Source organism: Manis javanica, chromosome 9 (assembly GCF_040802235.1).
Source record: "Manis javanica isolate MJ-LG chromosome 9, MJ_LKY, whole genome shotgun sequence".
Lineage (NCBI taxonomy): Eukaryota > Metazoa > Chordata > Mammalia > Pholidota > Manidae > Manis > Manis javanica.
Window position 1 is genome coordinate 91,118,189 of NC_133164.1, and position 17,185 is coordinate 91,135,373.

The 17,185-nt window shown below is 37.3% G+C and overlaps 2 protein-coding genes across 3 annotated transcripts in view; one reads left to right on the forward strand and one right to left on the reverse strand.

Moving 5' to 3' along the window:
- Positions 1-16,167, forward strand: part of ELP2 (elongator acetyltransferase complex subunit 2) — a 55,718-nt gene extending 39,551 nt beyond the window's left edge. Inside the window, exons 18-22 of one of the 2 annotated variants that reach the window (XM_037017378.2) lie at positions 7,847-8,039; positions 9,977-10,098; positions 11,685-11,818; positions 12,300-12,413; positions 15,629-16,167. In XM_037017378.2, coding sequence (XP_036873273.2) covers positions 7,847-8,039; positions 9,977-10,098; positions 11,685-11,818; positions 12,300-12,413; positions 15,629-15,788 — 723 coding nt within the window. In that variant the 3' untranslated portion in view covers positions 15,789-16,167. The remainder of the gene's footprint in view (positions 1-7,846; positions 8,040-9,976; positions 10,099-11,684; positions 11,819-12,299; positions 12,414-15,628) is intronic. The other variant, XR_012121198.1, reaches the window with a different exon arrangement.
- The window catches only part of SLC39A6 (solute carrier family 39 member 6), a 91,528-nt gene that overhangs the window by 65,350 nt on the left and 8,993 nt on the right, over positions 1-17,185 (reverse strand). The gene's annotated exons all lie outside the window — the stretch shown is intronic.

The window sequence follows — 17,185 nt, forward strand, 5'->3', positions numbered from 1 at the left end:
AATACCCTCTAGCTCTATCCATGTTGTAGCAAATGGTAGGATTTGTTTTCTTCTTATGGCTGAATAACATTCCATTGTGTGTATGTACCACATCTTCTTTGTCCATTCATTTACTAATGAACACTTAGGTTGCTTCCATTTCTTGGCTATTGTAAATAGTGCTGCCATAAACATAGGAGTGTATATATCTTTTTCAAACTGGGCCCCTGCATTCTTAGGGTAAATTCCTAGGAGTGGGATTCCTGGGTCAAATGGTATTTCTATTTTGAGCTTTTTGAGAAACCTCCATACTGCTTTCCACAATGGTTGAACTAATTTACATTCCCACCAGCAGCATAGGAGGGTTCCCCTTTCTCCACATCCTTGCCAACATTTGTTGTTTGTCTTTTGGATGTTGGCCATCCTAACTGGTGTGAGGTGATATCTCACTGTGGTTTTAATTAGCATTTCTTTGATGATTAGCGATGTGGAACATCTTCTCATGTGTCTGTTGGCGATCTGAATTTCTTCTTTGGAGAACTGTCTGTTCAGCTCCTCTGCCCATTTTGTAATTGAATTATTTGCTTTTTCTTTGTTAAGGTGCACGAGCACTTTATATATTTTGGATGTCAACCCTTTATAGGATCTGTCATTTATGAATATATTCTCCCATATTGTAGGATGCCTTTTTGTTCTATTGATGGTATCCTTTGCTGTACAAAAGTTTTTCAGCTTGATATAGTCCCATTTGTTCATTTTTGCTTTTGTTTCCCTTGTCCAGGGAGATATGTTCATGAAGAAGTTGCTCACGTTTATGTCCAAGAGATTTTACTCTATATTTTTTTCTAAGAGTTTTATGCTTCATGACTTACATTCAGGTCTTTGATCCATTTCAAGTTTACTTTTGTGTGTGGAGTTAGACAGTAATCCAGTTTGATTCTCTTACATGTAGTTGTCCGGTTTTCCCAACACCAGCTGTTGAAGAGGCTGTGATATTCCTATTGTATATCCATGGCTCCTTTATCGTATATTAATTTACCATATATGCTTGGGTTCATATCTGGACTCTCCATTCTGTTCCACTGTTCTGTGGGTCTGTTCTTGTGCCAGGACCAAATTGTCTTGATTACTGTGGCTTTGTAGTAGAGCTTGAAGTTGGGAAGGGAGATGCCCCCTGCTTTATTCTTTCTTCTCAGGATTGCTTTGGCTACTCGGGGTCTTTTGTGTTTCCATATGAATTTTAGAACTATATGTTCCAGTTCATTGAAGAATGCTGTCAGTATTTGGATAGGGATTGCATTGAATCTGTAGATTGCTTTAGGCAGGATGGCCATTTTGACAATATTAATTCTTCTTACTGAAGAGCATGAGATGAATTTCCACCTGTTTGTGTCCTCTTTTATTCCTCTTAAGAGTATCTAGTAGTATTCAGGGTATAGGTCTTTCTCTTACTTGTTTAGGTTTATTCCTAGGTATTTTATTCTTTTTAATGCAATTGTGAATGAAATTGTTTTCCTGATTTCTCTTTCTGCTAGTTCATTGTTTGTATATAGGAATGCAACAGATTTCTGTGTATTAATTTTGTATCCTGCAACTTTGCTGAATTCAGATATTAGTTTTAGTAGTTTTGGAGTGGATTCTTTAGGGTTTTTTATGTACAATATCATGTCATCTGCAAAGAGTGACAGTTTGACTTCTTCCTTACCAATCTGGATGCCTTTTATTTCTCTGTTTTGTCTGATTGCCTTGGCTAGGATCTCCTGTACTATGTTGAATTGTATAGTAGTTAGCATCTCTGTCTTGTTCCTGATCTTAGGACAAAAGCTTTCAGCTTCTCACTGTTAAGTATGATGTTGGCTGTGGGTTTGTCATATATGGTCTTTATTATATTGAGGTACTTGCCCTCTATACCCATTTTGTTGAACATTTTTATTATGAATGGATGTTGAATTTTGTCATATGCTTTTTCAGCATCTGTGGAGATGATCATGTGGTTTTTGTCCTTTTTGTTGATGTTGTGGATGAAGCTGATTGATATTCGAATGTTGTACCATCCTTGCATATCTGAGATGAATCCTAGTTGATCATGGTGTATGATCCTCTTGATGTAATTTTTAATTTGGTTTGCTAATATTCTGTTGAGTAATTTTGCATCTAAGTTCATCAGGGATATTGGTCTGTAATTTTCTTTTCTTGTGGTGTCTTTGCCCAGTTTTGGGATTAGAGTGATGCTGGCTTCATAGAATGAGTTTGGATGTATTCCCTCCTCTTCTATTTTCTGAAAACTTTAAGGGGAATAGGTATTATGTCTTCTCTAAATGTCTGATAAAATTCTGAGGTAAATCCATCTGGCCCTGGGGGTTTTGTTCTTGGGTAGTTTTTTTATTACCGCTTCAATTTTGTTACTGGTAATTGGTCTGTTTAGATTTTCAGTTTCTTTCTGCATCGGTCTTGGAAGGTTGCATTTTTCTAGGAAGTAGTCCATTTCTCCTAGGTTTTCCAGCTTGTTAGCATATAGGTTTTCATAGTATTCTCTAATAATTCTTTGTATTTCTGTGGGGTCCGTCGTGATTTTTCATTTCTCGTTTCTGATTCTGTTGATGTGTGTTGATTCTGTTTTTCTTTTAATAAGTCTGGCTACAGGCTTATCTATTTTGTTTATTTTCTCGAAGAACCAGCTCTTGGTTTCATTGATTTTTTCTATTGTTTTATTCTTCTCAATTTTATTTATTTCTTCTCTGATCTTTATTATGTCCCTCCATGTGCTGACCTTAGGCCTCATTTGTTCTTCTTTTTCCAATTTTGATAAATGTGACATTAGACTATTCATTTGGGATTGTTCTTCCTTCTTTAAATATGCCTGGATTGCTGTATACTTTCCTCTTTAGACTGCTTCGCTGCATCCCACAGTAGTTGGGGCTTTGTGTTGTTGTCATCTGTTTCCATATATTGATGGATCTCCATTTTAATTTGGTCATTGATCCATTGATTATTTAGGAGCATGTTGTTAAGCCTCCATGTGTTTGTGAGCCTTTTTGCTTTCTTTGTACAATTTATTCCTAGTTTTGTACCTTTGTGGTCTGAAAAGTTGGTTGGTAGGATTTCATTCTTTTGGAATTTACTGAGGCTCTTTTTGTGGCCTAGTATGTGGTCTTTTCTGGAGAATGTTCCATGTGCACTTGAGAAGAATGTGTATCCTGTTGCTTTTGGGTGTAGAGTCCTATAGATGTCTGTTAGGTCCATCTGTTCTGGTGTGTTGTTCAGTGCCTCTGTGTCCTTACTTATTTTCTGTCTGGTAGATCTGTCCTTTGGAGTGAGTGGTGTGTTGAAGTCTCCCAAAATGAATGCATTGCATTCTATTTTCTCCTTTAATTCTGTTAGTATTTGTTTCACATATATTGGTGCTCCGTATTGGGTGCATATATATTTATAATGGTTATATCCTCTTGTTGGACTGAGCCCTTTATCATTATGTAATGTCCTTCTTTATCTCTTGTTACTTTCTTTGTTTTGAAGTCTATTTTGTCTGATACTAGTATTGCAACACCTGCTTTTTTCTCCCTGTTGTTTGCATGAAATATCTTTCTCCATCCCTTGACTTTTATTCTGTGCATGTCTTTGGGTTTGAGGTGAGTCTCTTGTAAGCAGCATATAGATGGGTCTTGCTTTTTTATCCATTCTATTACTCTGTGTCTTTTGCTTGGTGCATTTAGTCCATTTACATTTAGGGTGATTATTGAAAGATATGTACTTATTGCCATTGCAGGGTTTATATTCGTGGTTACCAAAGGTTCAAGGTTAGCTTGTTTACTACCTTCCTGTCTGACTTAACTCGCTTATTGAACTGAACTGTTATAAACACAATCTGATGATTATTTCTTTCCCTTCTTTTTCCTCCTCCTCCCTTCTTCATATGTTGGGTGTTTTGTTCTGTGCTCTTTTTAGTAGTGCTCCCATCTAGAGCAGTCCCGCTAAGATACCCTGTAAAGGTGGTTTGTGGGAGGCTAATTCCCTCAACTTTTGCTTGTCTGGGAATTGTTTAATCCCTCCTTCATATTTAAATGATAATCGTTCTGGATACAGTATCCTTGGTTCAAGGCCCTTCTGTTTTATTGCATTAAGTATATCATGCCATTCTCTTCTGGCCTGTAAGGTTTCTGTTGAGAAGTCTGATGATAGCCTGATGGGTTTTCCTTTGTAGGTGACCTTTTTTTTTCTCTCTGACTGCCTTTAATACTCTTTCTTTGTCTTTGATCTTTGCCATCTTAATTATTATGTGTCTTGGTGTTGCCCTCCTTGGGTCCCTTGTCATTGGAGTTCTGTGTGCATCTGTGGTCTGAGAGGCCATATCCTCCCCCAGTTTGGGGAAGTTTTCAGCAATTATTTCTTCAAGGACACTTTCTATCCCTTTTTCTCTCTTTTCTCCTTCTGGTACTCCTATAATGTGAATATTGTTCCGTTTTGATTGGTCACACAGTTCTCTTAATATTCTTTCATTCCTGGAGATTCTTTAATCTCTCTCTGCATCAACTTCTCTGCGTTCCTGTTCTCTGTTTTCTAGTCCATTAATGGTCTCTTGCATCTCGTCCATTCTGCTTTGAAGTCCTTCCAGAGCTTGTTTTATTTCTGTATTCTCCCTCCTTAGTTCTTGCATATTCCTCTGCAGTTCCATCAGCATGGTTATGACTTTTGTTTTGAATTTTTTTTCAGGAAGATTGGTTAAATCTATCTCCCCAGATTCCTTCTCAGGGGAGGATGTGGAAGATGTCTGGGTTAGTGTGGTCTGGATCAAATTTTTCTGCCTTTTCGTGTTGATAGATGCAATGGTATGCTGTTGACTCATCTGTCAGCTGGGAGAGACAAGACCCTTTCCACTTGCTCCTGGTCTTTCTTTACTGGGACAATGGCAACTCCCAGTGGCTTGTGTTGGGCAGTTGCACGTAGACTGGGTTTCTGTTTCTTGCCTGGCTTCTATGGAGGAAGCTCCCTTGCTGTGGGCATGGCCAGCTGCAGGGTGCTGCTCTGCTATGGTGCAGCCGCGGCGGAGGGGGATGGGCGGGGAGCTGTTTATCTCTGTGAGGGTTCTCAGAGCTGCTGCCCAGGGGGTTAGGGCCCCCGGAGTTCCCCAGGATTCCCAACTGCTGGGCTAAGTGTCCCGGGACATTTCCATCCAGCTGTAGGGTCCCTGTCCCTTTAAGACTTTCAAAAAGCACTCGCTTTTCTTCGTCCCAGGGGCACTGGCTGCAGGGACCCGCTCGCAGGTTTTACTGTCCTGTTTCACTAGTTTCCTGTGCTCGTTGCACTGTGTGTCTGCCCTCTTGGTGAGGATGGCTAGGTCTGACTATTTAGCAGTCTTGGGCTCCCTCTCCCTCCCCGCCCCAGCTCCTCTCCTCCCGCTGGGAGCTGGGGTGAGGGGCGCTTGGGTCCCTCCATGCTGGGGCTTGTATCTTACCCCCTTCGTGAGGTGCTGGGTTCTCGCGGGTGTAGATGTAGTCTGGCTGTTGTCCTGTATCTTCTGGTCTCTCTTTTAGGGATAGTTGTATTTGTTGTATTTTCAAATATATATATATTTTTGGGAGGAGACTCCCACTGTCCTACTCATGCCGCCATCTTGGCTCTGCCTCCTAGAAAGTGGTTTCTTGATATGGAAACTAATCCTGGCAAGAATGCTGAGAAGATACTGAAATGAAATTTTATTTCATTCTAAATGGGAGGATTTAGAATATTCCATAACGCTGCATTGATAAAGTAGTGGCAGTGTTTGAGAGGGTCGACCCCAGTTTTGAAAGGAGTAAAGGAGTTCTAAGATAGAGGTAAAATGCTACCAAGCAGCATTGCATACTATAGAGAAATTGTTTAGTTAGTGTAGCAAACCTTGTTGTCTTCCTTAAAGAAATTGCCACAGCCATTTCAGCCTTCAGTAGCTGTTACCCTGGTCAGTCAGCAGCCAAGAACAAAAAGATTATGACTCACTGAAAGCTCAGATGATGGTTAGCTATTTTTTAAGCAATAAAGTATTTTAAATTAAGGTAATGTACATGGATTTTTTTTTTAGACATAATGCTGTTGCATGCTTAATAGACCACAGTATAGTGTAAACATAACTTCTATCTGCACTGGGAAACCACAACTTGCTTTATTGGAGTGGTCTGGAACTGAATCAGCAATATCCAAGGTGTACCTGTAGTTAGGTCCTTCTTTTTTACTCATCTTGATAATCTTTTATTTTAATAGGGGTATTTATTAGACCATTTGCATTTAATGTAACAATTAATATGGTTGGATTTATATCTGTCATTTTGCTATTTGTTTTTGATTTGATCCTTCTATTCTGTTTTATTTATTTTGGATTAATTACTTTTTATGATTGCATTTTATTTCTTCGGTTTGGTAGGTCAAACTCTTTGTTATGTTGTTTTATTGGTTGTTTTATATTCTGTCATATACATCTTCAATTTACCATAATTTACCTTCAAGTAATACTTCATTATTTCATGTACAATTTAGGAACTTTACAGAGTATGCTTTTTTGGGGGAAGAAGAACTTTCCTCTATCCTTTAAGGTTCTTTTAGCTGTTCTAAGAATCAAATTGTTAGGAGACACACTAACAGTAATAAAAAACAAAGTTTAATTAGACATGTAAGGACAACCTGTAGACATGAGATTTCAAAAGCAGTTAGGAACAATGAAGTATGTATATTAACCCTGAACTAAGGTGAAGGGGATTAGGAAGGAAGACAATTCACAGGAATATGGAAAAGTAAGTGTTTGGTGAATAAATGCTTGATGGACCACACAGAAATAATGGGATTCAGAGAGGAATTTTAATAGACTTTTCGACTTTCCTCCCTGTCTACCAGCCCTGGTTCCTATTATAATGTAGTTATCTATAGTGATAGTTCGCTTTCTGCAGCAGTTGCCTCTCTGAATTCTTCTTATGCAGTTAGAGGTGGGAGAAGGTCAAAGTGTCTTTCTGAGTCTTTTGGGCCTTGCTTGTTTTCAGTTCTGACAGATCTACTTGCTAAAGTGGTACATCTTGGGGCAGCTTGCCCTTGGCCCTTACTTACCCTTTCATTTTCCCCTACTTTGTAGTATTGTTGTTTACATTTTAGTTCATGAAAATCTCACAACACATTGTTATTATTTTTGCTTTGAGTACTTATGATTTTAAAAGATGTAATAAAAAAAATTCCATCAGATAGCATTTTCCTTCTGCCTAAATACCTTAGAATTCCTTGTAAGTCAATTCTGCTGGTCAAGAGTTTTTTCAGTTTTTGTCTGTCTGAGAAAATCATTTTCTCCTTCGTTTTTGAAAGACATTTGTGATGGGTAAAGAATTAATGGTTTTCCTTTCAGCACATTAAAGAGGTTACTCCATTTTCTTCTTTAACTAAATTCATTTCTGATGAGCAGGCTGTAATGTTTCTTTGTTACGTAGTAATGGGTTTTCCCCCTCCAACTGCAGTTTTATATTTATTGCTGGTTTTATACAATTTGATTATTGTTGGTATAGTTTTCTTCATGTTTCTTGCCTTTGGGTTATATTGAACTTCATGAATCTGTAAGTTTATCATTTTCATCAGATTTGGAAGAGTTTCAGCCATCATCTTTTTAAGTATTTTTTCTTCTCATTCTTTTTGGGGACTCAACTTAGTTATACTTGTATTTAGCTTGAAGTTGTTATTGAGTTCAATGATTTTTTTCTCTTCCTTTTTTCCCACTCTGATTCATTTTGTTTTTCAGGGATCAGATAGATATTTCATATTTTGGAGTGCCAATATTTAAGCAATGTGTTATTTTTAAAAATGTTTTCTTTTTGGTTTATTTCTACTTATATTGCTTCACTGTTTCATCTTTGTCCTACAGGCAGCTAAGAAAGAGCATGCAGCTATCATTCTTTGGAACACTACATCTTGGAAGCAAGTGCAGAATTTAGTTTTCCACAGTTTGACTGTCACACAGATGGCTTTCTCACCTAATGACAGGTTTTTACTAGCTGTTTCCAGAGATCGAACCTGGTCACTGTGGAGAAGGCAGGACACAGTCTCACCTGAGTTAGGTAAAACAGTGATTGGGAAGATTTTTAGTGAAACAGTTATGTCCATTTTATTCACCTGGAACAGCTATTGGTTGAAGAAAAATAGAAAGTATAACAGGGTGAAGGGCAATCTCACTTGTGAAGTCTTTCAAAGTTCTGTTATAACTGAGGAAGACTGGACTTTGGAAGATTAAATCTAGGGGATCTCTGGATTGACATTGTGATTATATAGTCAGGATGCTCAGACATTTCAGTTAAAGAAACAAAAATCTATCTAGAAAATGTAGATTTTGCAGATGGTTACAGAAAGCCATAAGACCAAATGGATGGCATATTCTGAACTAGGATCTTATGGGACAGGCATAATGAAGAGACATTTAAATTATGAAACTTAGAAGGACCATTATCTTTACCCCTTTCCTACCTACCTCTGATCACTTTGGTAATTGGAAAGGGTGATTTAGGTATCTGTTGTGAATAACATGACCTCTGGGCAAGATGGTGACATGTATACCTGCATCCTACTCTGAGCCTAGCATAAGTCAAGAAGAAAGAAAAGGAAAGAAAAGCTTTATGTTATTGCAAAACAGTGGTTTATTCCTATTCCCCCAGTTTCTTTGAGTAAAACCTAGAGAGTGTTTAAAGTATCTTTATGTTGCACTAAACTATGTTTTCTACCTTTATCTTGCATCTACCTATCACTTCAGCATTTTGTTAAAAATAATAATAATAATAATAATAAGGGAGAAATGGGGGATTCACATATAAATCAAGTATAAAAATCAACAAATAATCATAATTGACCTGATTGTCACATGATGCGTGATCAAAACCGAAAGTTTCTGTGATGACTGCCCTTGCACTGTTCACCATGTAAGAACTTACTCACTATGTAAGAACTTGTTCACCATGTAAGAATTTGTTCATTATGCTTCAGAAGATTGGAGACTGTTGAGAACTAGGCTTGGGGTTGATTAATGATTGTGCATTGAGTCCCCTATACAGAATTTTATTGTTGTTAACAACCATATAATCAATAAATATGAGAGATGCCATCTCAAAAAAAAAAAAAAGATATGCTTCCTCACTAAAATTTTTCATTTAAAAAAAAAAACCACAATGAGGCATTACCTCACCCCTTTTAGGATGACTGTTATAAAAAAATAATAAAAGACAAGTGTTGACAAAGAAAAAAAACTTATGTTGTTTAATCCTATTTTTAATTTTCCCATTGATATAACCTATACATAGTTTGATTTTTCAGTATTTCTAGTCCCCTTGTTTCTTGTATTTTAGAGAATACCAGGAACTGTGACATATGATAATGAGCAGTATGTGTTAGAACAGACTAACTTCTTTTGCAACTAATGATTTCCTAACATGCAGCCTTTACTTTTTAAAAACTTAAAAGTCAATAACATATCCATGAATTTATTGTATCTTTACAGATATGGATTAATAGATACATTCTTTTTCCCTCTTCACAATGAGTTATGTGTTTTAGGTTTACTTTACATAAGGGCTAGAAGTTACCCTACATTTAAATCTTACAAGGGAAAAGATTTTTTTTTTTAAGTTTTTTTTTAACATTATTTAAGGGTGCTTTATTCTTTTTCCCATAGTTGAATACACAAATCTGGCTGCTTCCTGAGTAAGGCAAATTACTTCAGACTTCTTATAGACATAAATTGAACTTTTAATTAAATGCATGGAAGATGTTTGTCATCAACTAGAGAGTGACTAATCAATATAAAAGCATTACCTACTAGGAAGATAACTATGCCCACAGCCTTCTGGCAAGAGGTCAGCTGCCTAGTCTTGGTCTGTTGCAAAAGTCAGCATATATAATTTGATTACTAAATTACATGATGTAAATGACCCTTAAACATAGTTTTCTAACAGTTGAAAAAAAACCCACTTTGTCTGCTTTGTGAGTAATGAGTATGTGTTTCTTTCAGATCCAGTCTTCAGTCTCTTTGCCTTCACCAACAAAGTCACTGCTGTGCACAGTAGGATTATTTGGTCTTGTGACTGGAGTCCTGATAGCAAGTATTTCTTCACTGGGAGTCGAGACAAAAAGGTAATTTTTCAACTTAATTATTTTTTCAAATGTAAAATAATATTCTAACAGGTATGTTTGGATAGAAAACACAAAATCCTGACTTTCTGATATAACTTTTAAAAATCAATGTATATATTCTATTCTGTGTTTTTCATATTCATAGATTAATACAGTCTTTTCTTTTTAAATTCTATAAATATATTTCTCTGATATATCAAATATGAAAAGAAGACCTTTCAGACACATGACTTTCATCAGATGGTCACAATGGGAGAAAGCAGTAAATGAAATGGATCAAGACTTAAACAGTCTAGGAGAGCAGGAGTGGGTGGAGGGGCATAAGCAGAAACAGTTTTAACTTTTCTTTTTCATACTTTTACAAATTGAACATTTTCTTCTATAGTGAAAGATTATTTCCTTTTTGTTCAGTAGATGAAGGTGTGTGTGTGTGTGTGTGTGTGTGTGTGTGTGTGTGTCCATCCCAAGCTTTGAAAAAATCAATACAAGATAGCTAGCAGTAGGTTCTTGACCATGACCCTCACCCCTATTCTCTGGGAGGCCTCTAGGCTTCCTTCTGTTTTCAAGCTCTTTAAAATGTCCTTTCCTTTTTCTGCCATTTCAGTAGACCAGAGGTGGTGAGGCAATTGAGCATTTCCTCTCCCTGTGCTCTTAAGTCGTAGTTATGATACAAATTACTGAAGCAGAGAGCTAGTATGGGCATGTTGTTACTCAGTGAAACACTGAAATGTGAGCCTCTAAGACTCTTTTCACTTCTTCACTTCTTCCTGTTTGTTTTCCTTTTCATTTCATACTCCGTGTTTATTTGCCTGCACTCCACTAGCTACTGAGGCAGCAGGACTGCTTTGTCCTCCGCAGTCACGACCAGGAGCCAGTGATCCAGCTGTGGCTCTTGAGGATGTGTCAGGGCTGAAACAGACAAAGCATCATCCACCACACGTCCCCAGAAACACCCTGTGCTTGTGCTTAGACAGAGCCCAGCCTCTGCTCGGAATCTTGTTTGGGTCCTCCATTTCCCTATTGCCCACTTCATTTCAAAGTTGTCCACTTCATTTTCCTCTCCATATTTTTGTGATCAATAACACTCCTTTGAGGCCTGAGCTTCCAGGGAAACCTCATTCTTATGTGGGGTCTCATCAAGGTTAGGTCCTCCTGACAGCCGAGTTGATTCCTTGAGCAGTTGGTGAGTAGAGGAAGAGCCAGGGACTTGGTTGATTCCCATACATTTTCTCAAAACTTTTGGGGAGGTGCATGAGCACTTCACTGAGGACATGACACATAGTATCTCACTGGATCTGAGCTGGTTTCCTGAGTGTACAGGGCATGCTAGACTCCCCCTGGTCTCTGGGCAGGGGCATCTATCCTTGGCCCAGCGCACTTAGGTAACTGAGGTCACAGAAACTTGTGTCTGCTACACTGTGTTATCTCTCTGATGCTTGAAATACTCAAAAGTCCTGAAACATCATATACAATTGTAAATGGTGCATTTTTTTAAAATGTGAGAGTGAATATTTTGTGTTATCTATGCCACTGATACTTTCTAATGCATTGCTAGAAAGCTTTACTGAGTTTGATCTGTCTTTTAGGTCGTTGTCTGGGGTGAGTGTGACTCCAGTGAAGAATCCATTGAGCACAGCATTGGCCCCTGCTCCTCCGTCCTGGACGTGGGTGGAGCTGTGACAGCTGTCAGTGTCTGTCCGGTGCTTAACCTTTCCCAATGGTCAGTCTCTGGGTGGGGCTTGGTTTTATGTTTCCTATAAGAAGACCACTTGGTTTCTCAATATGTAGCCCTCCTACACCTTCATTCATGGGTTTTCTTAGCTTCCAAGTTGTTCTTTTTTTCAAAATGCTTATGTTAAATTGGTAGAACTTGGTGATGTTCAGAGTGTTGAAATAGAGATTGGAAGTGTGGCTCAAAGGTTCTTATTTCACCAAATTTAGGACTGGGTGGCTTTCTGTGTAACAAGTGTCTTTGGTAGAATGAGGGGCCTGACAGCCAGCCAGGGAAACGTGGGCTCATGAGCTTTGCTGGAAGAGGACAGAGGTAGAGCTGTGTGTACCGTCAATGGGGAGCCATCCCTGTGAGGGCACAGGGGCATGGCACTTTCAAATAGTCTGTAAGCCAGGGACAGTTGGGTAATGGTGGATGACAGAAATTCATGTTAAATTAATAACTATCTTCCCCTCCTCCTTAAAAACAGGTACATTGTTGCAGTAGGATTAGAGTGTGGAAAGATTTGTTTATACACCTGGAAAAAGACTGATCAAGTTCCAGAAATAAATGACTGGACCCACTGTGTAGAAACAAATCAAAGGTATTTTCTTCCTATTTTTGCTAATATCAGATTAGGTAGAAAGCATGGAGTCGTTAGCAGCAATTTTTTTCCCTCTGGTTTTATGGAGAAGTAATTGGCATATAACACTGTAAGTTTAAGGCATACTGCATGATGGTTTGAGTTACATAAATTATGAAATGATTACCACAATAGGGTCAGTTAACATCTGCTTTCTCATATACATAAAAGAACAAAGGAAAAAAAATTCTTCTTGTGATGAAGATCTCAGGATTTAACTCTCCTAACAAATTCTCTGTGTATCATATAGCAGTGTTAACTATGGTCATCATGCTGCACATTACATCGCCAGTACTTATTTATCTTGTAACTGGCTTTTGACCCCTTCCCTTCAACTCCACCTCCCCCAACGCTGTCTCTGGTGACTACAAGTCTGAACTCTTCTTCTGTGAGTTTGTGTGTTTGTGTTTAGATTGCATATATAACTGAGATCATACAATATTTATCTATAGTGGCATATTTTATGCCACATTGCTTGGGGAGGAACACAAATTTCTCTTCATGGTGCTGACCACTAAGTGGTACCTCTAGATTTTGGGGTAGTTTGTTGAAATTGATTTTTGATACTCTATTGCACTTAGTTAAATTTTTAAAGTTTACGTGACCAGACTGCTTGTTTGCATATTGTCTTTACAGAGGACACATTTGAGATGAAAGTGATTTTCATAATGATGTGTTTTAGAATTTGACATCAGTAGGTTCTTAAAATATAATTCAAAATGTTGGTGATATTTTGGAATATTATAAATAGTGTTTTGATTGCTGCACCCTTCAGCTCACATCCTGTAATGGAACAAACTGTCTCAAAACCACATGACTGCCTTCAAGTGCAGAAAGCGCTCCTTGAGCCTCATACCCTTGGCACTGACCTTTGCCATCTGGGCTGGCTTAACGCACCTGCCATTTACAACCTCCTCCCCACCCACCTAGACAGACAGCAAGGATCATTTTTTAATAAGTTTTTAAAATTCTTTTTTATTATGTAAAAATTTTACTCTTTAAAAATGTCAGAATTTAAAAAAAAAATCAGTAACATCATTCTGTCAGATTTTCTTGGGGTTCTTCAACCTTCTTATATCTGAACTGCTCAAAATATAATTTCAGGTACAATTCCAAATGCCAATATCATGATGAAAGTGATTGGCTTGATGGAGAGAGACTTATGAGCACCTGTCTTTTACAAGATATTTCATCTAGGATAGTTTATCTTCTTATTGGCAAAGCATGTTAGTGCTCATTATAGAATAAGGTAGTACTCCTGTGAAATTCCACATTCCAGGCATTTTAAATTCTCTGGACTCCTCTCCCTTCCTTTTCCCTTACTTTCAACTTGCCCTGTCCATGGTCCTCACTCTGCCTCTACCTGTTACACAGACCACCTCTGTGGCCCAAGTGTAGGGTGCTGACTGAAGCCCCTTGGAAAGCGTGAGAAAGGGACACATACAGAATTTGAGTTTGTTATTTTACGATTTTTTTTAAGTCATTATGGTGACTTTGGATTTGTAAGAACTAATTCCTGACTTAACACATATATGTTATGTGGACTGCTAATATTCTACTTACCAAATTTCAAGTACCTTTTAAATGAAAGTTTTTGCTAGTAATGAGATGCAAAGGTAATACAAACACTGCCTTTTATTGCCTTTTATATTGTCTCCCTCCCAAAACTGTGTTCTAAATGTGATGTATTATCATGCTAGATTTATTATCATGCCAAGAAAAAAAAAAGACAAGATACACACCATCTTAAAGTTTATATAGCCAGAAAAGTATTGTTCCTGTAAGTAACTCCCCTGGGAAGCAATATACTATATATATATTTGTTTCAGTGATGTCACTACTGCAAATCATTCTTCTAGTGAAATGGAGAACTTTTAATCTTTGTTATCAGTAACAAATGAGATTCCAGTAATGTTGCTGTTACTTCAAATATTTTTAGAACTTCTCTTTAGGAACTGTGTTCAGAACTAGCTTACTAGTGATACAAGAAAACCAAATTGTAATACCGTTTGTTACTGTATTCTATTGCTTTTTTTTTCAAGCTCAGCATTGATTTTATTTATAAAGCTCTTCTCCAAATGACTCTTGACTGCTTTCAGTAATCACATTCCCCTTCAAAGGAAGATATGCTGTCACTGAGAGTACTCAAATCATAGCCTGCATAATGGGAAGCATATCTTTTAGAAAAATTTCAGGAGACACTGAGGCTCAGCAGCATTGTTGAGATGTGTGTATCCTCCCAAAGTGGCCACTTCCAAGTGCTTACAGTCACTATGTTGCATAGGTTCTAACATGCTGACTTTTAAAATCTTTCATTATCTCAAGGTTATACTTCATTCTTACCTTTTTATTCTGAGAGTGCCTCTGGTAACAGGGACTCTCAGCATCTGAAAGTACAATTTGTGTGCTCTGTCATTGTTTTCGGTCTTCACCGCCTTAAAACCTACATGTGGTTTCCGCTTTATTCCTTTTTGGTTTGGAATTCTAATTTGCAGGTTAATTTATAAAGGATATTATATTTACATAGGAATTTGTTAACAATCTATATTTGGTGGCATGCTAGGTCTGCCAGTGGGGGTGGTGGTGAGGGACACATTAATATGAGAGTCTTGCCCAAGGTCATGCAGTTAAAAGTCACATTGGAGACCAGGGTTCTTTCACTGGGCAGTTTATTAAATCTTTTACTATTTTTCCTTACCCAGCAGTAAAAATGTAAGAGTCCATCCATGTCACAGGGATGTCAAAAGAATTAAATAACCCAGAATATGTTGCAAAGTTGGAATTCTTAAAAAATGAAACATATTTAGTAATATTATCCAAAAAACTGATTTTAATAGCCAGTCAATTAATATCATTTTACTAATCATTAAAACAAAATTTGACAGAAATTCATTGTTTTGTTCTTGCTCTTTTTGGTGGTATCCTTGGTCAGTAAGATATTTATCTGACAGTTTTAAGTGAGTAGAGTAAAATGTTTTCAGGGTTAGAATAAAATTGCTAAAATATTAGTGATGGTATTTAAAACTGTACATTTTTGTTTTCAGGTTTTGATTTTCATTTATGTTAACATTAATATTAAAAGCATACTAACTAAATTAATGTGTAGGTTAACACTGTGTAAAATATTTTGTGGCCATAGCAGACATTCATTTTGTGATTTCTTTATCTTGTTTTAGCCAAAGTCATACACTCGCTATCAAAAAATTATGCTGGAAGAAAAACTGTATTGGAAAAACTGAACAGAATGAAGCAGAAGGCACTGATTGGTTACACTTTGCAAGTTGTGGTGAAGATCATACTGTGAAGATACACAAAGTTAACAGATGTGCACTGTAATGGACTTAGTAACTACAAGCATTAATTATTGGTATCTTAAAATATCATGTAAATAGATAATCTTTATTTACCTCATGATTTCATCAAGTTTCATTTTTAAGTCCTATAACAGTACTTACTTAGGTCATAGAGTCTTTGAAATGTGACAAAAGCTACAGACTCTCTTCTCCAAATTGTTATATATGTATACACCCTCACCTCAGAACCTTAACTAAACTTGGAGGGAGTCAGACCTGCATCCATTCATTTGTCACAGATTAAAAACCTATGTTCTTCATAATGAATTTTGCCTAATTTTGTGCTATTTTGGGCCCACTCTCATGGGACATACTACCCTCTTCAGAGGGAAGCATAGAAAAATAAAAGAGATAAAACTAGATATGCTCAATTTTTATTTTAACAGTTTTTGTAAATAAACAGACCCCACAAAATGTGGTCTTGACCTATTCTTCCCAGTACACACCAGCCATTCTAGGAATTTCTCAGGTGGTTGTGAGTCTGAACTGTAGTCCTTCCTTTCATTCTTCAAAAGTACATAGTTTTTTCTTTGGGGGTTTGGTTTAAAGTAGAGTATCTTGACATTTAAACTGATAGATACAGGGGATGAAAAATAGAGTTCTGAGTCATCTGAATTTATGTGAAGTCACATGAGTCATGAGAGGAAGGATAAAGTCATGAGAGAGAAGGATGTTCCCCAGGGAGAATGAGTAGCAAGTAGAGGAAAGAAGAAGGTGCTAGAAACAGAATGTTGGGTGTGCCAGCTGAGGTTTGGGAGGCCGGCCACAAAAGTTGTGAGGTGGTGGAGACAGGTTAAGGGGCTGGGAAGAGGTACTCTGAAGCCTCGTGTGAGGGTGGAGGCTTGTCCCAGCCCCTTTGGAACAGTGAGTGATCCGGCAAGTTGGTAATTAAATGTCAGTGAAATATTGTACATAGCAAGTATGCTGAAAAAAGGGAGCTGAAGATTTTCTAGGGAGTTTATGCCATCATCTAGATAACATGACATTTTTGCTTCCAAAGGAGTTGAGTAATACTTCTGTGTAAATGGAGGTTTCTAGACCAGCACTATCCAGTATTTCTAGTCCAACAGAAAATGGTTGAGTTACATATGTAATTTATAATTTTCTAGTAGCAACATAATGAACATAAAAAGTGACAGGTTTTTTATTTTAATGAAATTTGTTTTAATGACATTCATTAAATCCAAATAGTATTGTTTCAATGTATAATCAATATGAAAGATTGAGATATTTCATAGTTTTTTTGTAGTTTTCATATGATAGAGTGTATTTTACAATTAGAGCCCTTCTCAGTTCAGACTAGTTGTATTTCAAGTGCTCAGTAGCCACCTGTGGCTAATGGCCACCCTTGTTTGGACAGTGCAGTTCTAGACTATTGAA